Source organism: Manduca sexta, chromosome 1, assembly GCF_014839805.1.
Source record: "Manduca sexta isolate Smith_Timp_Sample1 chromosome 1, JHU_Msex_v1.0, whole genome shotgun sequence".
Taxonomy (NCBI): domain Eukaryota; kingdom Metazoa; phylum Arthropoda; class Insecta; order Lepidoptera; family Sphingidae; genus Manduca; species Manduca sexta.
The window spans coordinates 1439936-1467276 of NC_051115.1; the positions used below are offsets into that span (position 1 = coordinate 1439936).

A 27341-nucleotide genomic window follows, 5' to 3' on the forward strand; every position below is an offset into this window, starting at 1 on the left:
TTTTTCCTCGCAACAATGAGATTATTTAAAATTCATACGATGCGTCGCGTGCCAGGGAATTGGGTATGCAATAAAAACTATTTATTTATGGCGTTGAGCTTGGCATGTTTGATAGTTTTGTTGTTTTTTATATGCACTGCACCAGGAGTGGGGTCCAATAGAATGACGACTGACGAGAGATGATTTTTTTCCATTGATTCGACAGGGTGTTTAATTGAGTTAAAGTATAGTTCACAGAAGTGTTTATAGGGGAGGATATATGATGCGTAATTTGTCCCCTCCGACGAGAGACGATTACCCCTGTTTTCAGAATTATGCCTGTTGGAATCGGATATACACAGACTGATCACGGAACGCGACACGTGAGCCACTATGGAGGGTTTTAACACCTTGTGTACGGTGGTCGCTATCCGGGCGGATATAAAATATATCCTATCCCCAGCAAATAGCAGACGGCAAGCGCGTCTCGTCATTCAAAGCTATAAAAAAACATTTAGAATTTTACTGCTATTTTAATTAACCATCTCAATTGTTGTTTCAAGGGGAATGGGCCAATCAAAACTATTTTTAGACTTCCAAATGAGCTATTGAACGGATTCCGTTGAAATTTGGCATGGAGATAAAAAAAAATTAACCGACTCCCCAGTCAACATTGGGAACCCGCGAATGGTATACTGGAATCCCTCGGCTTAGCAACTGCAGGGTCCTGGAGGAAAGTTGGGAGAGGATAGCTGGTAAGTGTAGGGTAGAAGAAATCCTCTTAGGATGAGAGGAAGGAAGGCTAGGAACTCTTCGCGAGCCCTTATAGGCCTCAATGTGAATTGACACACACACACACAACATCACGCATTTATCCCCGAAGGGGTATGCAGAGGCGCAACCAAGGCACCCACTTTTCGCCAAGTGTGTTTCGTCCCATGATGTGATAGGGGGCGAGCCTATCGCCATATCGGGCACAAATTCCAGACTCCGGGCCGATACTGAGCAGAAAAACCCAAATATCACTTTGCCCGACCCGGGATTCGAACCCAGGACCTCAGAGCGCTGTCGTATCGCGCACGCAACTACGCCACCGAGGCAGTGAATTGACAACCATGAGGTATACATATTCAACTGTGTCTAGGGCCGCGATAAATGTCCCCGTGCGAGCGAGCATTTGGTGCGGAGACCAAGCGCAGAAGAATTGGCTTAGGGGGGAATGGAGATAGTTTGAGACCCTCGGACTGACATATACTTCTTATCCCAGGGTTATTTAGCTGGAATTTTATCAAGGAAAATCTGTTTCGGGCGAAGCCGCGAGCAAAGCCTGTCCACATTGACGTAGTGCAATATTCGTCCAGGAAAAATAGTTGCATATTGTCTACAAATGAAGGCAGATTATCTATGTAGGACGCATATGAAGCCAACATTTATGTATGTTGATGCATTATTGCAAGTGTTCAACATAATATGACGCTTTATATTCAGTTGTTATACTTGAGATAAAAACAGCAAGACAGTATATAATACAAGGCTGATATTATTTTACTGATGGTAGTCTCTCATATGTGAGAGTCCGCATGGGTAGGTACCACCGCAATGTCTATTTCTGTCAAGCAGCAGTGTGTAGTCACTGTGGTGTTCCGGTTTCAACATTGTAGCCAGTGTAACTACTGGACATAAGACTTAACATCTCATGTCTTAGGTGAGCGCAGTAGAATACCAAACAATACTTTGTAATTTAAGGTGTTGGATGGTGTTTCATTTTATTATATTTGGGTGGATCATAGCTATCAAAAACAAACAAATATAGGACGAAATTAATACAATAGATAAGCCTACTGCTTATGGGCGGTTGTATCACCATCAGGCGAGATGCTTCTCCCGTCATTCAGAGCAATAAAAAAAAACAGACCAACATTCCGCCACTGCTCCTGAAATCCTACACAGACAGATTCTCACATATGAGAGACCTACCACCAGTGTGTTAACCTTGATATAGATTCTAAGAATGTACGTTTTCCGCATATCATATACATTTGTATATTTGACGTCAAACTAATAGAATGTAGTTTCCTTTATTAATCTAGGTGTCCACGGCTTACGTCATGATAGAAACTATTATTTAAATGATTGATTACATAACCGAGCCAATTATATAGGTAGTAAAGCAGATGCATATTATCAGTCTTATAAACTTGTTTTAGCGTTAAGAGGTTAAGAATTGCTTAAATAGCAGTCAATATCACCGGTTTCTAGTTTAAACCTTAGGCTTATGACGGCTTGACTTACAGCTGGTCGAGTAAATTTGTGTTATAACTAAGCATAGTTTTGCGAATTTTAAAAGTGTAAATATTAATATGATAAGCAAGCACTCTTAATAAAATAATGACCTATTTCAAAATTGTTAATTTGTAGCAGTCGTCGGAAAACTAATTTTTGTTTGCTACCTTTTTTTTAAGTTGCTATAAAATTGAGCTTATTAAGGTAAATAATGATACCTATGAAAAAAAAGGGAAAAACTAAAAGGTCGCAAACAGAAATTGGTTGTTTGACGATTCCCACAAATTGGCAATTTTGGAATGGGTCATTATTTTATTAAGAGTGCGATGTGTGAAAGTGTTTCGCGTTCCGGGATCAGACTGTGTATATCCGCTCCAAACAGATAAGCATTGTCGACTGACTACGGGTGACCTCTCATCAGGCGACACTATGTGGACTCTACCAACGGCAAATAGTCCATGTAACCCGATTTTCGACTTCTCTTTATAACAACAAACACAACAAAAAATAGTGAAATCGGTCCAGCCGTTCACGCGTGATGGCGTGACCAAGGGAAATAGGGATTCATTTTTATATACATAGATTTCATTATCATTAGAACGATTTTCAGACCGTATTTATGCAGTACCTCTATGTTGTGTTGGATTTTGGAAAATGTCACCTTTGTCCAGGACCCTGCTGTTATCAGGCGCGGTGAGGTCATTTTGGGTTGTCATATAAAAAATAAAAAAAACTCACCTGTTGTCTAAAAGATGTTTCAGATTGCCTCACGGTGTAAGGATCTCCGGACCTATACACGGAGACTTTGTTCCTCGTAGGCTGGCGGATAATCTTCACTATCTTAGTCTTCTTCTCGCTCTCTTCTTTCGCATTCTTAACATTCGTTTTATCACTATCTTCTATTTTCAAATTTTTTATCGCATCAGCTACATCGTCTTCAGCCTTTGGTTCAACAAAGCCGCTGTCCTCTGATGATTGGGAGTCGATTCTGTCACTCCTCGCATCATCTTTTACAACTTTGTACGAGAAGAATTGTGATTCGTCATCCTCCTCTTTCTCCTTCTTTATGTCCAGGTTCTGGAATTGTTCGAGCACCGCGTCGATCTTTGGTTCTTTCTTCTCCTCCTTTCTCTTTTCCTCCTTTTTCTCTTTCTTGCCGAACAGTTTGAGTTTTTTCAAGAAGTTAAAGCCTTTTTTGTCGTTGTCACCCATTGTTATAGTAGCGTTCGAGACCTTAGCACTGCCCATATTATCGGTACTTGAGTCGATTGATTCGTCTTTACATATAATCGTTGGACATACTGAAACAAATAAATTGTCATTAGTCAAAAACAGTATAGTCAGTTATTTTATTTTCTTTATATGGATTTAAGCGGTGATAGCCTAGTTGGGCATGGAACGGTTTGTTGAGACGAATGTCCCCAGATTCAAATTCCAACACACCTCTGACTTTTCTAAGATTATGTGTGTATTCTTTGTGAATTATCGCTTGCTTTAACGGTGAAGGAAAATATCGTGAGGAAACCTGCATACCTGAGAAGTTCTCTATAGGAATTTTGAGGGTGTGTGAAGTCTGCCCGCACACAGCGTGGTGGACTAAGGCCTAATCCCTCTCAGTAGTAGAAGCCCGTGCCCAACAGTGGACAGTGTATAGTACAGGGCTGATATTATTATAATCATTAATTATAAAAGATGCCACGTGCCTCATCAAACTCCTAATTTTATAATGATAAGAATAATTAATTCGCGATAAGTTGATTACTCGTATTTATGATTTGCAACTATTTTGACATGATTATAACTATATTATTATCGTGCAAATTAATGCTATATCAGCCCAGTTATGCATCATTTACCACCGATTTCAATGAACGTTATCAATGGGGTTTTTAATACGTGACGAACATGATCAGAATACAATGAGTTTTTGACATGACCACAAATGATTTGTATACTCTGGGAATATTACATCCTATGTTTTATTTTGTATATTATTCTATACTATATACGCGGTGGCATAGTTGTAAATGTACACGTTGCAAGTACGACTACCGCGCTGAGGTCTTGGGTTCGAATCCCGGGTCGGGCCTAAATAATTGTGACTGAATTTTTCTATCTTAAAAATTACTCAGTCGCAGCTCGGAGTCAGGAAGTTGGTTCAAATCCCAGGACACACACCTCTTACTTTTCTAAAATCATGTGTGTATTCTTTGTGAATTTATCGTTCGCATTAACAGGGAAGGAAAACATCGTGAGGAAACCTGCACATCTGAGAAGTTCTCTATAGGAATTTCGAAGGTGTGTGAAGTCTACCAATCCGCATTACAGCGTGGTGGACTATAGCCTAATCCCTCTCAATAGTAGAGGAGTCCCGTGCAGCAGTGGGACAGTATATAATACAGGGCTGATATTATTATTATATTATTACTAACTCTTCGGGATTTACGGGCGATGTTAATGAATGTACGAGCTTATCAATGGCACTCTAAACCATATCTCTTACGTCACTGTTACTATTTGACATTATCTTTGTTACTACGGAGGCGGGAATTATGCAGACATTTATTGGTTGCCACGTGGGATTCGAAACTACGTTCTCACAGCTGTGTCTACTTCGAAAAACAATCGTCGGTCCGAAACCAAGAAGTACGGATTTAATTTTACTACCAAATTACTTCGGATCCGTCATCGTTCTGTAGGTTAAGGGGCCGTTCAAGTATTACGTAACGCAATTTTTTTCTTGTAAAACGTTACAATGTTACAGGCGCGGGAGGGAGGTTTCTCATACAAAGCGTTATGTAACATTGGTTTTTACATTTTAAAACAATAACAAAATTTTAAAAATAATTTAAAAAAGTGGTAAGATCAATCTCCCGGTTTTTTTTAGAGACAGCGAAATATGTCAATTTTCCCAATCTGCTCTATATAATCTTAAAACTCTGGTACCAAGGAATCTTTTATAATGCCATCATCTATTACTACCTCAAGGATTTTGCAACTTGCAGTACATACGACTTTCATCACAAATGGGGTAGGCCCATCGATAGATATGTACTAGATCTGGCGTTCCACTCAACTGTACTGCAATCCGTACACCTGCCTTTAGTATGGTTTCAACATTGACAGCGTGTGGTTATGAACGGAGTGGCGCTCATAATATAATAACTCGAGTCTAAGTGTAAACCAGGATGTGAATACAAATTATTAATCAAGTAAGTTAAATTATTTGTTGTTCAAGTGAATGGATAGGTTATAAAAGTGACGTTTAGGTTGCCATTTTACTTATATTTAAAGCGCTTTAGCATGTTTAAAGTTTGGTTAGACAATTGATGTTTTAGCCGCAGCGAACTTTAGTTCTAACTCCAGAATTTGAACAAATAGTTTATATAGACGTTCGTTTCTTAGAATATACGTCAATGGGTAGGTATATAGCACCCGCTTTGTCACATGTTCCTGTCACTCGCTAGAGGACGAATCTATCGCTTTATGGGGCACGACTTCGCTCCGGGTTAATGAGTACAATCTAATATTACTGGCCTTGTAAAAACTTAATTACAATATTTTTCAAATCGTACCATGATCCTTAACCTTTAAGGTTCATAATCACTAAATATCTGATAATGCTAATGACAGCATGAACGATAATTTAGCAAGGTCATTTATGTCCGAATTTGACTGATATCAAATGTTTTATTGCTTTGAACGACGAGGCGAGCTTGCCGCTCGCCTGATAGTAGAAACACCATCCAACACCTTGAATTACAAAGTATTGTTTGGTATTTCACTGCGCTCACCGTCCTGAGACATGAGATGTTAAGTCTTACGTCCAGTAGTAACACTGGCTACATTTTCCTTCAAACCGGAACACAACAGTGACTACACACTGCTGCTTGGTAGAAATAGACATTGCGGTGGTACCTACATAAGTGGACTTTCACATATATGAGAGACCTACCACCAGTAAAGAGATCGTACTAAATACAGAAGAGAAATACAGTACAGAAGATACCTGAGAACTTCTCTATAGGAATTTTGAGGGTGTATGAAGTCTGCCCGCACTACAGCGTGGTGGACTAAGGCCTAATCTCTTAGTAGTAGAGGAGGTCCGTGCAGTGGAACAGTATATAATACAGGGCTGATATTACACAGAAGATCAGATAATTTTAGACATACAGATCTCTGAGAAATCATATCATCAATTGTAAACATTGGAGGCAAGCCAAGTGGTGAAATGTGAACATTTTTAAAAATAACCAAATACAAGGAAACTAGGTTCATTATTACTTGCAACTCACACCCACACTTCTCCCCCGAGGCAATTCTTGTGCGCTCGGTCCCCACACACGCACGCCCGCACGGGGGCCATTTGTCGCGGCCCGAGACACTCAGTTAAGTGTATACCTCATGGTTGTAAGCACATTGAGGCCTATGAAGGACTCGCGAACATTTCTCCCTTCCACCTAGAGGGTTCCCCGTTCCTTCCTCTTCTCTTCCTTTAACACTATCCCTACCCTGCTTTCGCCCATGCCCTGCAGTCCCTAAGCCGGGGGATTATAGTAACGCATTCGCTTTTCCCCTGGTGTTGACTGTGGTGTCAGTATCTTTTAAAAAAAATACACGCCTTCTAACCTCGAAGCGGTAGGCAAAGATGCAACTATTGTTTTTCCGCCGTGTGTATTCCGTCCCATATTCCGACTCCAAGCTCATGATGAGCAGAGAAATCTAATGTAACTAACGTCAAACGATCTTGAGACTTGAAGTCTCCGCGATGTGTTGTCCACGCATTGACGTATATTCTATAGACATGAACGTCCATATAAAACTATTTATTCAAAATCTGAACTGCAACCAAAACGTCTCTTTTGTAACCTATTTATGCACAACAAATAATTTTATTTATTCACATCCAAGTTTACACTTAGACTCGAGTTCTTATATTATGAGCGTCATTCCGTTGTCACACGCTGTCAATGTTGCAATCATACTAAAGTCAGGTGTACGGATTGCAGTACAGTTGAGTCGAACGCAATGAGTGTACAGAAGCTCAGATCTCGTACGTAGTACATATATATCGACGTATCCACGCTGTTATAACTACACCACCGATGTAGAGATAAAATCTATCTTACTCTGATTTAAGATTCGAACTTGAAACCTCCAGATCATGAGAATGAAAAGAACTCTCGATCAATAGAATGAAAAAAAATCCTAGCTGAATTTTCGGCTACGGCGGCCAATCTCAACGGAGATCACGCAGGAGATATTAGAGTGCACAACTGTGCAATACACAGCACTCTCTGTTCCTTCTCATAGACCGGTGAGACGACATGACCGGAGAGAGATCAGCAGGACCAACGGCTTTACGTGCTTCAGGCACGGGGGTATCACCGACAACATACTCCGAGCTGCGACTGAGTTTTGTAAGATGGAAAAACCCAGTCACAATTATTTTGGCCCGACCCGGGATTCGAACCTAGGACCTCAGCGCAGTCGAACCGTGTACAATTACAACTACGCCACTGAGGCAGTTATTAATACAATACACGCTGCTTAAACCATAGTACAGAGACCAAACATTCAAATAGGTAATACAAATAAAAATCTGTTAATTTAAAACCCAAACTTCGTATTGAATTGGTTCTTTATTGCATAATCATGTTAATTAGTTCAATAACCGGCAAAGTTCGAATCGTCCTTGCGCACGCGCACCTCCGTAGTATATATTTTTTATTATGGTCGTTAAAGCGACGCGCCAAGTGCTTATTATATTAAGCTACGTATCAAACAGTGACACCTCCCCCCTCCCCCAAGACCCCAATTGTGAAACACACTACCCCTTTTGTCTCATTGGAAAGAATAATAATTTTATTTTATACTAGCGACCCGCCCCGGCTTCGCACGGGTGCAATGCTGACTATTTAATGGATGTTGTTATACATATAAACCTTCCTCTTGAATCACTCTATCTATTACAAAAAACCGCATCAAAATCCGTTGCGTAGTTTTAAAGATTTAAGCATACAAAGGTAGGGACAGAGAAAGCGACTTTGTTTTATACTATGTAGTGATTTCTTGAAACACAATTTTAAACATTGGTTAGTTTATTAATTTGCATATTTAATGTAAATGAATTCTGCGAATTTATCTATATTTACAAAACTAGATATGCAATTTAAACAACACCGTTTAATACTATCTTAATGGCAACCAGGCGATCAACATCTTAGTACTTGTATAATTGTAATATGTAGGTATACCTTGTCAAATATATACATAATTTTGACAGCTCCTTCACATGAAGTTTCGTATTTTTTTCCGGTAAAATATACTACAGGTAATATCATACTTTATGGATGGGTACCGCCCCCTTAGTGAAGTACCTCTCATTATCATAACGAACAATCACAGACTATCGCAAATCGACATTGAAATAAAATAAATCGATCGTATAAAAATTTGCATTTAGATTTAATTACATTATTTTTACATTAAAATTCATAAATGGAAATGGCTCACCAATAATAAATAGATAATTCAATAAAAAACATATTTATATCATCTGAACATACAAAATAATTATGCAACTATCGATATCAAGTTTTATAAGAATGGTAATCGATAATCGAACACGTTCAATAACGATTATACCTTAGCCTCATCCTTAGTGTGATCTGTCAAAATGATCATCCTAAATTTTACAAAGATTTTGTAATATGTAGGTAGATTTGGTAATGACTTTTGAGAGGACCAGCACGTCAGTTCCCCATGACCATGAAAGCTGCAGTCTTCGAAAATCTATGTATATAAAATGAATCCCTATTTCCCTTGGTCACGCCATCACGCGTGAACGGCTGGACCGATTTCACTATTTTTTGTTGTTGTATTTGTTATTGTCAGAAGGTTCTTATGAAAGAAAAAATTGAAAAAACTGCGCGGAAAATTAGAAAATTTAAGAAAACTTAATGAAAATATTAATTTTGTATAGCTGTCAATTGTTTGAAATAACTGTTAGCGATTGACAGAATGCGCGCTGCAAATTCATAGTTAGGACGGGACAACGTTTGTCGGGTCAGCTAGTTCTAATATAAAACTGCAAAAAATCCGAAGTTTTATATGATTTTCTTTTTTTTAATGCTTGATTGACGAGACGACCTTGCCTTTCGCCTGATGATAAGCGATACGAACGATAAACAGTAGAAACACCAACAACTTAAATTACAAAGTATTGTTTGGTATTCCACTGCGCTCGATATCCTGGGACGTGAGATATTAAGTCTCATTATGTCAAATAGTTACACTGGCTAGAATGATTCAAATCGGAACACAACAGCGACTACACACTGCTGCTTGGCAGAAATAAACATTACAGTGGTATCTACCCAGGCGGACTCTCACATATGAGAGACCATATATATGTCTAAAATTCGCGTAACAAGAAATAATTAAACAATTTAAGAGTAACGGGTACGTCATAATGATCCAGTTTGTATACACGTGGAGAATTACTGAGAATCTACTAAAGAAGAATTTGTTTGAAGGCGCTAATCTCAGGAACTATTATATTGATTTTGAAATTTCTTACACTAATAGGAAACTACATTACTCCTAAGTGCTATAGGCTACGTTTATCCTGGAAAACCCTATACGTGGCAGTCCCGAATTGAAAAGATAGTACTACCCTACTACAATTTTCAGAGTTTTCTCTGACTCGAGCTTTTTTGCTCGGGTTTATTGACCACCCGCCCTGATACCCTCAGGGAAGAGGTAATTCAGTCTCCCTGTTGTTCCCCGTGTACGAAAAACGTATCCCCTAACACTCTGCTCAATATAATAGACATACGTCTATTATTACGGATTGCTGCTTGTTTGTGGAGGATGTTGATATCTATGGCGGAATTCAATGTGTTAATATATCTGGATAAACTTTTTGTTACCATACCAGTTAAACCTATTACTATAGGGATGACTTGTGTTTGCGTGTTCCATAAACGCCTGATCTAAGTTTTGAGTAGGTGGTATTTATTAAGTTTTTCTATTTAATTCTATCTATCCTACTAATATTATAAATGCGAAAGTTTGTGTGGATGTATGTATGTATGTTTGTTTTTCACGAAAAACCTACTGAACGGATTTGGATGAAACTTTACAGCAATATTGGTTATACATCAGAATAACACATAGGCTACAATTTATAATTATTTTGTGTAATTTGGTCATAATATAACGATACATATCAAGTCGGAAACAAAAAATATCCCGGAAAAGTTCTTTCGAAGCTGCGAGCAAATGCTAGTTTATAACAAAGCGAAGTGCAAGATAGCCTGGTTGGGAAGGAAACGGACTGCCGAGACTAAAGTCCGAGGTTCACAACCCAAAGACTTCTGATTTTTTATGATTCTTTGTGAATTATCACTTGGTTTAACGGTGAAGGAAAACATCGTGAGGAGACCTACATACCTAAGAAATCTACTAAAGAATTTCGAAGGTATGTGAAAGAATTCTAGTGCATGTAATATAATTTTATGAATAGTATCTTAGTTGAATTTCGACCAATATCAACGGAGATCGGCCAGGTAAACAGCAGATACTATAGTGCACAAGTGTGTGCAATACACAAGCATTCTCTGTTCCTTCTCATAGTCCGGTGAGACGGGAGACATGACCGGAGAGATCAGCAGGACAAACGGCTTTACATACTTTATGCACATATTACAGCCAACTTTCTGACTCCGAGTTGCTGCTGAGTAATTTTAAAATGGAAAAACCAAGTAAAAAATATTTTTGGCCCGACCCGGGATTCGAACCCAGGCCCTCAACGCGCTAGTCATATTCGTACCGCGTAGGTATACCTACTAAGCCACCGACAGACGTAATAATTTTTAAAGCAACTTTTACAAAGAATTCGTGTTTGATAAAATTTCGCGGAACTTGTTTGCGTTATTCCGGGCATTCGTGTTAAATGTAAATTACTTTTGTTGACAGACGTGATTTGCAGTTGCATTTAGTATGTTTATCGTATCATCAATCCTTTTCCATTCCCAGAGGTAGGCACAGATGTGACTAGGGTTGCTAATAGTTGTAAATTTGGCTGTGGAATTTCTTACGGCTTTCATTTAACCAACGTTTGTGTGGCAACCCTTGATATTGAATAAAGTCGTTACGACATTGATGGCTATTCACCTCTAAAACAAAGACATTTAAAATAAATCCAATTGGATTTATAGTCGTGAAAAACAAAGATTATATGCAAAACAAAATGGCCGCTACGTACTTGGAGTACAATAAAATCGTAAGCTTGGAATGAGCCGTGAATACAAACAAGCTTGCCGACGCACGAGTTATTTTCAATGCAATATACATAATATTCGCATCTGTGAATCCTCAAAGAAAACAGAATATATTGACAGGGCTAAATCATTAGGCGGTTCCGTATTACATGGTTAACTAAATAATGTTCCATACTGTTTATCGAAGAGAAGCATTTATAATTTACGTAAATGTAAAACTAGATAGAAAGAATTTTGTTTAATATACATTCCAAGTCAGTTATACCAGGAAGGACGTAGGCGTTCTATACTGGGAAATATGTATAGGCCCTTATGTTAAAGGAATAGGGACTTGATATATCGTAGGTAGGTGGCGTAGTTGTACTGCATGCGCGGTACGACAGCGCTCTGAGGTCCTGGGTTCGAATCCCGGGTCGGGCAAAGTGATATTTGGGTTTTTGCACAGTATCAGCCCGGAGTCTGGAATTTGTGCCCGATATGGCGATAGGCTCGCATATCTCATCCAAGGACGGAACACACTTGGCGAGTAGGTGCCCTGGTTGCGCCTCTGCATACCCCTTCGGGGAAAAATGCGTGATGTGTGTGTATATCTGGTGATATACATGCTACCTACCTCATAAACAGGCATGTGTATTTCTCAAAGGAACACCGCCAAGGTTAATTGGACCTTATCACGAAGGATCCAAGTCACAAAGTTAACCTTTGTCAGTCATAAAATATATACGCAGTTGCATTGCAGATTTACTCAGTGGCGTAGACGTAGTGAGCAGTACTTGCTTTGAAGTCCCGGGTACGAATCCCATGTCGGGTTTTTCCGTTAATCAGCCTGGTTTTGAATTTGTGTTCAAAGTGACTGTTTTCTTTAAGGGGCCGTTCAAGTATTACGTAACGTAATTTTTGAAGATTTTTGACCCCCCATGTTACGCGCCGTAACGTTTTCCTGTACGCCCCCGCGCCCCTCCAAAAGTCATGTAACTCTAAAGTGACATTTTTTTTGTAAAATTCACAAATATTTTACGCAAAATACCGATCGCTAAAATACCTTTGTTATTGTTTTAAAACAAAAAAAACAATGTTACATGACGCTTTGTACGACCCACCCGCGCCTGTAACATCGTAACGTTTTACAAGATCCCCCTCCCCCCAAATTGCGTTACGTAATACTTGAACGGCCCCTAACACATTATGGGACGGAAGTCGAAACACATGGCGACATTGCACCTCTGCCTCTCTGGTTTACCGATCCTTTAGATTTAGGGGCGATAGAATAGTTGTGGAAATTACTGCTGAGACGAAAGTGGCTTCAAAACTCCAAGCTTACTTATGAATTTTCCAAGTTATGTGTTCTTTGTGAATTATCGCTTGCTTTAACGGTGAAGGAAAACGTCGTGAGGAAACCTGCATACCTGAGAAATTCTCTATTAGGAATTTTCGAGGGTGTGTGAAGTCTACCCGCAATACAGCGTGGTGGACTAAGGCCTAATCTCTCAGTAGTAGAGGTCCGTGCAGTGGGACAGTATATAATACAGGGCTGATATTATGTGGGCTTTTGCCAATTGCTCGCTTTAATAGTGAAACCTGCATACCACTACCCCTCCAAAGCAATTCTACTGCGCTTGGTCTCCACACCGAATGCCCGCATGGAGGGACATTTGCCGCGGCCCTAGGCACACAGTTAAGTGTACCTTGTTGTTGGTAATACACCTTGAAGCCTATAGGGACTCTCGAACATTCCGCTCATTCTAGTGTTTTACACCTTGTCGTTTAACCCATTTACCAGCGGAATGTTTGCAAACATGACAGCTACATGACATTACGCGTGTCACGGGAATATAACCTTATTATTAACTACATAATAAGTTTATTTTTCCGTGACACGCGTAATGTCGTGTAACTCTCATGTTTGCCCGCAAACATTCCGCTGGTAAATGGGTTAAGTGTGTTCATGGTTGCCAATTCTCATTAAGGTCTATGACTCATGAACTCCCTTCTTCCCCCTTAGGCTCATACCAGTAAGTTCCTATCCCCCACTCTTGCTTTTCCCATTCTACATTTCACCAGGCCTATGCAGTCGCTAAGCTGAAGGATTCCAGTATCTCATTGTCAGGTTACGGTATTGACTGCAGGGACGCCTTCTCAAAACAAAACGTTCGTATTTCAGAATTTTATGTAAGATTTTAGGTGAAGTCTGCCCGCACTAGCGTGGTGGAGTTAGGTAAACAGTAAAGGCCCAGCAGTGGGACAGTATATACTAGCGTTGCCAGACGTCCCGTATTTTAGGCACATTTTAAAATGTCCTGGCGGCACAGACTCTGTCCCGTCAATCGATCGATCTACGATTGACAAGCACTCACGCAGGCAACGTTCGCGTTATCACTTACGTATCAATACGACTCGGTTTTAATTAATGTAATTAAAAGCGAGTTGGCACACGTTTTCAATTATTATTATTATAATGATTAAAAAAATATATAAAAAAAATTAAAAAATGTTACAAAATAATTTTATTCCCGGGTAAAAAATTTAAATCCCGTATTTTTTGCACATTTAAGCATTTGTCCCTTATAGGCTGAAAAAAATCTAGCAACCCTAGTATATACTTATATTATTCATACTTCAAGGGACTAAAATATATTACAAAATCGACCTAGATAACAAACTTTTCCTCCATAAAATTAGCAATAAAACCTTAATTTACATAAAATACAATCTTATATGTATGGTACTAATGGTTATATTTGCATACAGGTGCAATAAAGTTCAATGTAATACGAACTTTATTTGCATCAACATAAAGATCAATTCTATATTTTTGTTTATTTATCTCGTTATCATAGGCAAGGATTACCTAACTAGACATGCAAAAATGAGTTTGACATTTCCGTTCGCTAGACACACAATTACCAACCTTATTCATACTACAATAAAACCTGTTTTTGTATTTTCACCATCATAGAAAAGGGATTATCTGTAACACATGTTTTTCTCTTAACATATTCAATACCGTTCGATTATGAATTCTATGTTCATTTAAATAAAAGTGTATTTTGAAAATCGAATTTGTGCCAGAGGAAAATCGAACCAATGAACAAGGAAAAACTTGTATCATAAGCTATAAATAACTGTTTGCAGGTCAGTTGATAAACATGGTATATTATAATTGGTATGCCAGGATACAATACATATCAAGGGAGTAGGCAGACAATGAGGTATAGTTCAGAATGTTAGGGACTGCCACGAAGGAGGTATGCAGCAATTGAAAGTTGCTTTTTAAATGGAATCCGATACAACATATATGTACTAACTAGCTTTGCGTCTTCGCCCGCGTGGAGTTTTCCGGGATAATTTTTTTCCGACTTACTTGATATGTACCGTTATATTATGACCAAAACACAAAATCGTTATAAATTGTAGCCTATGTGTTATTCTGATGTATAACCGATATTACTGTAAAGTTTCATACAAATCCGTTCAGTAGTTTTTTCGTGAAAGAGGAACAAACATACATCCTCAGAAACTTTCGCATTTATAATATCTTCGGCTCAGAACCGTCACGGGGAGAGGATGAGATAGCAACGATTATGGCTATTTTTCCAGAAAACATTCTTGATCATATATAAGTCATTTTATTCATGAAGAAGTCCCCCCCTACTTTTTGAGTTAGTTTATTTTATTGTTTTAAATGACGAGACGAGCTTGGCCTGATAGTATGGATGGTAAGCGATACGACCGTCCATAAACAGTAGAAACACCTATTACAAAGTATTGTTTGGTATACTGCGCTCGCCATCCTGAGACATGGTCTCATTATGTCCAGTAGTTACTACGATGTTCTTCAAACTGGAACACAAGTGCCACACTGCTGCTTGGCAGAAATAGACATTGCAGTACTTAGTGGATTCTCACATATGAGACCTACCAGTTAAATGTGACCACCAGTGTTGCGGGCAGTCCCGGATCTTGAATTTTTTCGAACGGGGCAAATTTAGAAAATGCCGCCACCACCCACCTGTATTTTTATCTTTGTTATCATCATTTGGCGTCAAGCGGGAAATAATTTCAGTATTGAATGTACTGGATGTCTCAGTAATCATAGTTGCGTTAATAATGAATTAAGTTTGAATTTGCCCCTCTCTGAATTCGCCGACCGGGGCGTGGGACCCGGCTAGCCCCCCTTAGATCCGGGGCTGATTGTGGGGCAAAAGGATCCAGCTCCTCAGTTTCAACGCTGTCCATCGTAGTGTGCGTACGCGCATGCTGCGCTCAAAGCGATTAGACAAGGCGGGGCGCGTCTTCGATGAAATGATCTACGTATGACGTCATTAGGCAGAGGTCGCCGCGTGCGCCCTCATGCTAAACTTCGAGTTGAGCATGTATAATTAATTGAGGACATTGTGTTATTCAAGGATGTTGTGGGTGTCGAGATTTGCGAATATATTTATGGAGTAATGTCATACAGGGTAAAGGAAATCAAGAAGCGGCGATAGCCTAGTTGGTTGTGGAACGGATTGTGATGAATGTCTTCAGGTTCAAAACCCAACACACCTCTGACTGTTCTAAAGTTATGTGTGTATTTGGGAATTATCGCTTGCTTTAACGGTGAAGGAAAACATCGTGAGGAAACCTGCACACCTGAGAAGTTGAACAGAGAACTATAAGAATTTCGAAGGTGTGTGAAGTCTACCAATCCGCTCTAGGCCAGTGTGGTGGACTAAGGCCTAATCCCTCTCAGTAGTAGAGGAGGCCTGTGCACCAATACAGTACCTATATAAAACAGAGCTGATATTATATATACAAGGTTATGGGAATATTTCTTTTTTTCATGCTTTGAATGACGAGACGAGCTTGCCGTACGTCTGATGGTAGGTGATACATTTTTAAGACATTGGAGCTCATTCTGCGTAGATCGGACCACCAACAGCTAAAATTTAAAAAGTTGTATACTTAAAAATGTAGGTAGATATTGTAACTTTAACTTTACGGATGAACAACACCTCAGTCTCCCGTGACCATGAAGGATGTCTTCGAAACGTCGGGAGAAAACTAAAATATTAAGACCTCGATAAAATCCGAAAAATAGTTTATTTTAATAGTTTAATTAGTTGACCCGACAGACGTTGTCCCGTCTTAACTATGAATTTGCAGCGCGCATTCTGTCAATCGCTGACAGTTATTTCAAACAATTGACAGTTATATAAAATTAATATTTTCGTTTTCTTAAATTTTCTGATTTTCCACGCAATTTTTTGAATTTTTTTCTTCCATAAGAACCTTCTGACAATAACAAACACAACAAAAAAAAAATTACTGAAATCGGTCCAGCCGTACACGCGTGATGGCGTGACCAAGGGAAATAGGGATTCATTTTTATATATACAGATTGTTATGAATTTTCTTATTAAAATCAACACTGCTCTACTCAAAAGTTTACTTATCATCGCTTAGATATGATAGCCCTTCGAATGTAGATATATTCTGCGGTGAATCATAAATTGCATGACATTACATTTAACTTGCCACGCTTTTCTGTTTTGCTTTAAATACTTTCATGGTTGAAATTGCCTTATCGGTATTGCCAGCTCGGTTTTTCTGTTCAGTATCAAACCAGTGTGGAATTTGTGCGCGATAATTGTGTATACTAGTGGCAAGGATCCATATATATAAAATAAAATGCTTTATTCAGCACGTAGGCGAACATAGTTGCACTCATAAGTCAAGGTATATGAGAATATTTAATTATTACTCAAAGTCGCTTATATAACTAAAGACCATTTATATTGAGAATAAAATAAATGAAAGACTTTAAAGTAAATAAGCCAGCTCGGGCGGGAAAGAAGAAATAAAAAGTATATAACGTTAATAAAGATAAAAGGATAACGCGTCGGGATCCTCACCCGTGAGGACGATATAACCCAATTCCTTACTTTCCTTTTGTAATTTATATAAAACCTAATTATCATTAGAATGATTTGCAAACCGCATTTATGCATATTAGTACCTATATGTTTATCAGGTTCCCTTTTGGAAAATTTCAACCAATACTGATGTATATTATCTTTTGCTCACATTTTGGCAGCTTGAAAAGTTCTTCCAAGACAAAAGTCCTGCTATATATCCCGGGATAATGGAACTTCATCATCATCAGCCCTGTATTATATACTGTTCCACTGTTGGGCACGGACCTCCTCTACTACTGAGAGGGATAGGGCCTTAGTCCACCACGCTGTAGTGCGGATAGGTAGACTTCACACACCATCGAAATTCCTGTGAAATTCTCAGGTATGCAGGTTTCCTCACGATGTTTCTCTTCACGGTTAAAGCAAGCGATAATTCACAAATACACACATAACTTTAGAAAAGTCAGAGGTGTGTGCCCTTGGGATTTGAACCTGCGGACATTCGTCTCGGCAGTCCGTTCTACAACCAACTAGGCTATCGCCGCATGTCATCATGAAACTGCGCTATCAAATAATCTATGTACCAAATTGCATCCGGAATCGATTGCGTCACCGATATCCATTCAAACGAGCATTCATAATCTTATCTAATACAAATGCAAGTAATAAAATGTTTGGATGTTTGTAAGAAGTAAACGAAAAAACAACTGAACGGATTTCAATGATATTTAACACATGGTTAGACTATGTCTTTATAGTTTCTATCGCGGTATTTTGGTTTTTGGGAAAAAAAACTCACTTTTTAATTAGATGGCGCTGGCATCGTATATTATAAGGTGTTTTGTATGTTTAGATTTCAGACGACTTGATAGTGTTCACTGGATGCAGCCTGTTTCTAACAGGTCGATCTGGAAATCTTTTAGGGAGATCTGTTCAATTATGGAATTACCTTTTGTCGTGTATATAGGTTAGGGACTCGGTCCAGCGTCCGCCCGAAGGTCGTCATCAAATCCGGGCGGCGCAACGCCGGGCCATAAGGCACAGTGACCCCAACATAACCGCTCAGTCACCCCCCCCACAAAGGCTGGGAAGGAGTCAATGGCACTTTTTCCGCAAAAATGCTATAGAATAACCAGGGCTGATCAAATGATGTTGGCGATAAATTCCCCCTATCAGTACGCAGTAGTAAAACTAAAACTTTTAAACTTTGTTTTTGTTATATAATGTATGTGGGATTTGTACCAAAATAAAACATAAATTTCTAGTTAATTGTTTTATTTTATAATTTTTCTGTTTGACGTCATTTTTCCGACGTTTCTTATACTTCATCAGTCCATCATACATCTCTTGTCATTCATATTTCTCTCTTCTATCTCGCTCACGCATTTCACATATTCCACTACACTAACGTTCCATTTTCACATATAGGTATATATTTGTTTGATTAGTGTTAGACATTATTTTTTAATTTTTGTAACACTTCCAGCTCGTATAACGACTGATCCGTGCGACACTTGGACTTCTGATTGAATAGCTGCATCTGTATTGGAGCATAAAGCTGAACGACTAGTCCATTGCTGGCACATAAAAAAATATAACTGAAATGAAATGAAATGATTTATTTGAAATGAAATGAAATGATTTATTTGAATCTGTAAAATGTTATACATTATTTAGATTCCGTCAATATTAACTCTACCACCAGTTCGGAAAGCAGTTTTCACCAGAGAAGAACGGGCAAGAAACTCTGGTGTTGCTCTTTTCAATCAGTTTAGGGTAAAGATTACAGTACATGATAAAGTAAGAAGAAAAAAAACAAAAAAAAGTTTAGAGCAGTTCATTTATAGGCTCCTGAAATAAGGAATAAATTACTTTAATTTTTTATATGACTGCACACTGCAGTTAGTCAACTGCATTTGTCAATAATAAAAATCTTTCTTCTTTCAATGGTGAAAAGTTGATACACTATGTTGCTACCTTGGAGGATAAAGGCATGCATTCGAAAGGGTTTTGTAAAACCCGTCGAGTAAGAACACTTTAAAACTGGTATTTCTTGTTGGCAAGATTTTATCTTTATGTTTTGCTAGACTGCTAAAATAAGAGGGGAAGGCCCGGAGTCTTGTTTCCCAAACATAACAAATTCAAGAATTAGATTTGCAATATTTTGTTATTAAACAGCCTTTATTTATTCTTCACTTTAAGACACAGCTCATTGTGCGTAGATCAGACCGTCAACAACAACAAATTGTAAACTATATTGCAACTGAGTTTTGCGGACCAACATCTCAGTTCGCCCCGTGTCCATCAAGGCTGTGAAGTCTTCGAAACGTCGGGCGAAATTTATAGCATAAAATTCGCGATAATCCATAAATTTTATATCGATATCAAACATTCGTGTAAACATATAATCATTAAAAAGTTTTTGCAAAATCATGAACATAGGAAACTTAGCATTGCAATTAACCATTCCTGGCCGAAGGACCAGAGGCAGATCGAGGACGAGGTGGAAGGTTGTAGTGCTGAGGGATATGGGAGAATTTCAGGTTTCTGATGACATCATAGAGCGAAGTGGAGATGAAAAACGAGAAAAGCTGACCCCACCACGATCCCCGAGGCAAATCTTGAGCGCTTGGTCTCCAAATGTACGCCTATGCATAGGCACATTTGTCGCGGCAGGCACATAATAATATAATAATAATATCAGCCCTGTATTATATACTTGCCCGCTGTTGAGCACGGGCCTCCTCTACTACTGAGAGGGATTAGGCCTTAGTCCACCACGCTGGCTTAGTGCGGATTGGTAGACTTCACACGCCTTCGAAATTTCTATAGAGAACTTCTCAGATGTGTAGGTTTCCTCACGATATTTTCCTTCACCGTTAAAGCGAACGATAAATTCACAAAGAATACACACATGATTTTAGAAAAGTCAGAGGTGTGTGCCCTTGGGATTTGAACCTGCGGACATTCGTCTTGGAAGTCCGTTCCACAACCAACTATGCTATCCCCGCAGGCAGATAATAAATGTGGAAACCTTATAGTTAACAACTCATATTAAGGCCTATAAGGGATCCGCGAACATTTACCTTCCCTATCTCTCCGTCCATTTTAAGATAGCCCCTTCTCCTACACCAACCATTCTTAATTCTCCTCTTCCGATTTCCTCCAGACCCTTGCAGTCGTTAAGCTGTAGAAGATCAGGATACCATTCGCAGATTTACCACGGTATGGACTGCAGGAATGTCTCCAAAAAACATTACTTAAACTGGTGGTAGGTCTCTCTAATGTGAGAGTCCGCCTGGGTAGGTACCACCACAATGTCTAATTCTGTCAAGCAGCAGTGTGTAGTCAATGTAACTACTGGACATAATGAGACGTAACATCTCATGTCTCAGGATGGCGAGCCAGTTCGAATACCAAACAATACTTTGTAATTCAAGGTGTTGATGTTTCTACTGTTTATGGTCGTATCGCTAACCATCAGCCGAACAGCAAGCTCGTCTCGTCATTCAAAGCAATAAAAAGACCCCACCACCACGTGGGATTTATGGGAAGAGAGAACTTATCATGCACGAAGAGCACGTTATGTGTGTGTATACAAAATCCAAACAATTTAATAAAATGAGTCATTACTGCGAGTAGATAACAACGGATATGAGTAAGCCGAGTACTTTAGTAACAATATCGACAAATATTGGCTTTTGCCGCACTCAGGAATAGCATGTATATCATCACGCATTTATCCCCGAAGGGTATGCAGAAGCGAAACCAGGGCGCCCACGGTAAGTGTGTTCCATGACGTGATAGGCGGTGAGCCTATCGCCATATCGGGCACAAATTCCAGACTCAATAATAATGACTTCTTTATACGTCCACGGCTAAGTGCCTGCACCTGATGGTAAGGAGTGCGGTCCAATAGAATCTCGACTGACGAGAGATGATTACCCCTCAGTCGACACAATTATGCCTGTTGGAACATATACACAGGCTGATCACGGAAGGCGACAGTTACGTGGACCATTATGGCGAGTTTTAACATATAAACACTCAATCAATATGAAACATATTTAACGAGGTTTATTGAACATTTATTATGTCTTGATTGATACCTTACTAACCGAATTCGGATACGGCGGCCAATCTCAACGGAGATCACGCAGGAGATATTAGAGTGCACAAGTGTGCAATACACAGCACTCTCTGTTCCTTCTCATAGTCCGGTGAGACGACATGACTGGAGAGATAAGCAGAAGATATTATAGTGCACAAGTGTGCAATACACAGCACTCTCTGTTCCTTCTCATAGTCCGGTGAGACGACATGACTGGAGAGATCAGCAGAAGATATTATAGTGCACAAGTGTGCAATACACAGCACTCTCTGTTCCTTCTCATAGTCCGGTGAGACGACATGGCTGGAGAGAGAACAGCAGAAGATATTATAGTGCACAAGTGTGCAATACACAGCACTCTCTGTTCCTTCTCATAGTCCGGTGAGACGACATGACTGGAGAGATCAGCAGAAGATATTATAGTGCACAAGTGTGCAATACACAGCACTCTCTGTTCCTTCTTATAATACGGTGAGACGGCGATTTGACATGACTGGAGTTAGATCAGGCGCAAAAGATCTCGCTTACTGGTATGGTCAGTCAGAAAACTAGCAGAACGAATCAAAATCTTCAAAACACTTTATTATTTTTTCTATATTGATACTAATATCAGCCCTGTATTATATACTGTCCCACTGCTAGAAGGGCCTCCTCTACTAAGAGATTAGGCCATAGTCCACCACGCTGTAGTGCGGGCAGACTTCACCCACCCTCATAATTACTGTAACGAACTTCTCAGGTATGCAGGTTTCCCCACGATGTTATCCCTTACTGTTAAAGCAAGCGATAATTCACAAAGAATACACACATAATTTTAGAAAAGTCAATGGTGTGTTTGAGTTTTGGACCTGCGGACATTCGTCTCGGCAGTTCCACAAGCAACTTGACTATCGCTGCTTTTAATCTACCAATACTAACCCTTTTCATTTAATCTTAGTGTTACAGTGTAGTAGTTGTTGATATGGAAGGCTATTTGAAACTTTGATTTTGTTTAGCTACTTTTGAGCTTGAGTGTACTATAAATGGACCGATAACTATATCTCGTAATTAGAAAGAGAAGGATAGTGTACTGCGAAATCAGTACGATGACTAATGGTGTGGCCAGGGTAAAGAAAATATATAGTTATTTTAGCGTAAAATACCTTGGTTTTGGTAGAAATAGACTAGTTTTATTATCTCTCTCTTACTCTCTTTTGAAGATAGAAAGAGAGAGTGTACTGCGAAATACGACCAATAGTGTGGACAGGGTAAAAAAAACAATTTATTTTAGATTAATATTCCTTGGTTTTGGAAGAAATAGACTAGTGTTATTATCTCTAACTTACTTTCTTTTGTAGTTAGAAAGAAATAGGGTACTGCGAAATACGTTGATTAATTGTGTGGATAAGGTAAAGAAAAATGATTATTTCCGTGATGAAGACGTCTTAGGTTAAAGGTTGTGGAATTTTACCCAGTTTGTGAATATTTATATGATTATAGCTTAGTATATTAAAGCTATTATCTATGGTCTTAGGCTGCATGGCTGACAGCCTTTGTCTTCTCGTTTTAAAAAGAAAATAAACCAAAAAAAATCTATGGTCTTACCTATTTTTTGACAGAAGCTGTCAGAAAGTGACACCTTCCAAACGTATGAGATGCAAAACTATTACCTGCAAAGAGAAATACATACATTATTCTCAAGTTACATGCACAAAATTTATACTAATATTATAATGAAGAAAAATTTATGAACTTGTTTTCAGGTGCTATCCTCTGGAATTTACGAATTTATTTCTTGATGCTAATCTCTGGAACTACTGAACCGATTTTGAAAATTCTTTCACTGACAGGAAGCTACATTACTCCTGAGTGGTATAGGCATTTTACCCCGGGAAAAAGTGGGCTCAAAAAGAACGCTAATCACCGGAAATAACCATTTTATAATACAGACTTTTCATTTTATTAAATTTTTCTATTACAAAGTTTCTGTTTTATTTTCTACGATAGATATTTTTTGTTTATTCATTGGGTCTTATTCCGCCTACAATGCGAATTATTTTTGGAATTTCGAGCGTTTTAATCGAAGGAAAGCATTGAGAGTCGTATAGGTAGTCAAAACATCTAGTTACCTATACGGTTATCAAAGCTGACTTAAAAGTTGAAAGATCGTCATTGCAAAAGGACGGACTTGCCCTCGTAGACGGAACAGGGTCGTCTAATAATTGTTGTCATTTAACGTTAGATTGAAGACAAAACATAGCTTATTAAGCTGGCCTTTGAGTTGAAAGACCATCATTACAAGACGGACTTGCCCATTGACGTATATTCTATAGACACGAACGTCCATATAAACTATTTGTCTAAAATCTGAACTAAAATGGAAACAACACATCACTGTTATAACCTATTTATTCACTTGAACAACAAATATTTTACTTATTTGACTAATATTTTTTAATCAAATCCTGGTTTACACTTACGATTCGAGTACTTATATCATGAGCGCCACTCCGTACACAACCGCAAGCTGTCAATATTGACCATACTAAAGTCAGTTTGAATGGATTGCAGTTTAATTCTGTTGAGCACAGTGAATGTTCGGTCCGTCAAATCTAGTACGTAGTATATGTATCGATGGACTTGCCCCTGTAGATAATAGTCATTTAACGTCAGATTGAAGACACAATATAGCTTATCAAGCTGACCTCTGAGTTGAAAGACCGTCAATGAAAAAAGACGGACTTGCCCTCTTAGACGGAACAAGACCGCTTGACGAGAAACTAAAGAAAATATAGCTTATCTATACATAATATTAGTAAAGGTTATCTTTTTATTGCGTACGTAACGGTGTTCATTATCTAATATTAATAATTTTGCTTGTGGATATATTTTATATCCGTCCGGATAGCGACCGTACACAAGGTGTTAAAACCCGTCATACTGCCGTGCTGTCAAACAAATTATATTATGATTGGTCCTTCTAAGCCAAAGATTTCTAAGATTATATAGAGCGGACATTGTGAAGATTATCATACAAAAAATTTGCGCTCATGTGATGGTTACTCGATCTACGGAGACATACTGCCGTGCTAAGCTCAAAAGCGGTATCTAAAAAAATCAAAATCTTGATTTTTATGTCGTCAGATAGCTTAAAGAAATACCCATCCAATGAACTTACCTAAATAACGGTATCTTGTTTAGAACTTGTTAAAAAAGCTTAGAGTCTCTCTATCTCAGTTTTACATACAAAACTATATTTACAAAACTTCGATGATCTCGAAATAAGGTTTCCCTGACATACCGCTTTTGCGCTTAGCATAGCAGCATAGTGGTCGATGAAAGTGTTGCATTCCGGGGTCAGCCTGTGTATATCTACATTCTCCTTGACCGTTAAAGCAAGCGATATTTCAGAAATAAACAAATACAGTCTTTCTTTCTTAATTAACTCGATCAGATGTAAGTCAAAACCCGCCATTTTGCCTCTTAAGGTTTAAAATAGGAAACGGTGATGTTTTTGACAGCAATTTAAGCAATTCTTAACCTCTTAACGCTAAAACAAGTTTACAAGGAAGACTAATAATTTTAGAAAAGTCAGAGGTCTGGACATTCGTCTCGGCAGTCCGTTCCACACCTAACTAGGCTATCGCAGCAAACATAAGCCTCAATTACATTCCATTAAAGGACAGTTATTTTAACCACTATCCTATGTAAGCTTAGTTTCATTTCAATCAAAAAAGTGTAAGTCATTTTTAAGATAATTTCTAAGGTAATTTGCAATTATTATTCAAAACTTTACTTGTGATTATACTAGCGGTGCTGCGAACAAAAACTAGGTAGGTACATAAAGACAAAATATTATAATGTCGCAACCCCACTAGAGTTGAAATTACCCTAAAATTAAGATTCAGGGACTTTTCTTAGCTGGTCACCCACACACGCGCCGTTCACGTGCGATCTATACATAGAATTATACACAATTTCCAGCCTTAATCAATTAATTGGACAACCAAGGTCTTTTATGTACAGTCATCTTAAAAATAGTTGAACAAATTGTAAAAAAGAAATTCAAAAACGCCTTAACTGCAATCGAAATGTTAATTAAATATTAATTAATCGTTGAGTTGCGATAGCCTAGTTGGTTATGGAACGGACTGCCGCGTGTGTGTATTTTTGAATTATCGCTTGCCTAAACGGTGAAGGAAAATATCGCGAGGAAACCTGTATATCTGAGAAGTTTAGAGGATTTTTGAGGGTATGTGAAGTCTGCCCGCGCCCTGCACTACAGCGTGGTGGACTAAGACCTAATCTATCAGTAGTAGAGGAGGCCCGTGCAGTGGGACAGTATATAATACAGGGCTGATATTATTATATTCTATTATTCATGTATTTGTCTAACTTAGCCAGAAAATTTAAATGTAAAACAAAATACACATAGAATTAAGAACCTTTTCCTTTTTTGTAGTCGGCCTTTTTCCATTAATTTAAATGTCACGTGTTTAGTTACAACAAAAATAACTACTGTGTACTATCTATACTATTATATAAAGCTGATGAGTTTGAACACGCTAATTACGAAGTGGACAGATGACCTCATTAAAGTCGGAGGTCGCTGGATGCAGGCTTACAATAGGTCAATCTGGAACTCTTTGGAGGAGGTCCATGTTTAGCAGGATATCCCTGGATGATGATGATGAATCTCAGGAGCTACTGGTTCAATTGAAAATTGTTTTAGTGTTAAATAGCCCATTTATCGAGGAAGGCTATAGGTTATATAACATCACGTTATGACCGATAGGAGCGGAATAGTAAAAAAAAGTTGCAAATACGGAGAAAAATTATTCCTTTTGAGAGCTTCCGTTGCGTGTGCTAATTAACGGTTAAAGCTACGCAACAAACATGTATGACGAAATTATTCCATTTGAAATGTTCTTAAAATGTATTATATAACATAGTAAGCATTATAATATTGTAGCCAGTGTAACTACTGGACATAAGACTTAACATCTCATGTCTCAGGATGGCGAGCGCAGTGGAATACCAAACAATATTTTGTAATTCAAGACTGATGTTTCTACTGTTTATGGGCGGTCGTATCGCTTACAATCAGGCGAACGGCAACCTCGTCATTCAAAGCAATAACAAAAAGAGTTCCTTGCCGCATCCGTCTGTCTGTCTGAACGCAATAAACTCAAAAACTACTCGAAGGATTGCGATGTTGGGTATGGAGATAGCACCCTGGACATAGGCTACTTTCCCGAGAAAATATATAATAATATAATAATAATATCAGCCCTGTATTATATACTGTCCCACTGTTCGGCACGGGCCTCCTCTACTACTGAGAGGGGTTAGGCCTTAGTCCACCACGCTGTAGTGCGGATTGGTAGACTTCACACAGCCTTAAAATTCTTATATAGAATTTCTCAGGTATGCAGGTTTCCTCACGATGTTCTTCACCGTTAAAGCAAGCGATAATTCACAAATACACACATAAATTTTTAGAAAAGTCAGAGGTGTGTTTGGGATTAGAACCTGCGGACATTCGTCTCGAAAGTCCGTTCCATGACCAACTAGGCTATCGCCGCTTTTCAAATATATAGCGGGACTTTTATCTCACAAACGCACTGAGACTCGGCGAGCATCACCGCTCGGTGTCATACAATGTCACTGCTGATCCTGGCTTGCAGGAGTTGTAGTGGGTGTGAGGGCGAGATAGTCTTTCTAAAACTTTCACGCAGGCGAACCCGCGAGCAATAGCTTAGACTAATAAAACTATTATAATAACATACTTTCTCTACGATAATC

The 27341-nt window shown here is 38.7% G+C and overlaps 1 protein-coding gene across 2 annotated transcripts in view; it reads right to left on the reverse strand.

Annotated features, from left to right (window-relative positions):
• The window catches only part of LOC115451978, a 67139-nt gene that overhangs the window by 14878 nt on the left and 24920 nt on the right, over positions 1-27341 (reverse strand). Inside the window, exons 2-3 of one of the 2 annotated variants that reach the window (XM_037436399.1) lie at positions 23142-23206; positions 3001-3563 (exon numbers count right to left, since the gene is read on the reverse strand). In XM_037436399.1, coding sequence (XP_037292296.1) covers positions 3001-3510 — 510 coding nt within the window. In that variant the 5' untranslated portion in view covers positions 3511-3563; positions 23142-23206. The remainder of the gene's footprint in view (positions 1-3000; positions 3564-23141; positions 23207-27341) is intronic. The other variant, XM_037436397.1, reaches the window with a different exon arrangement.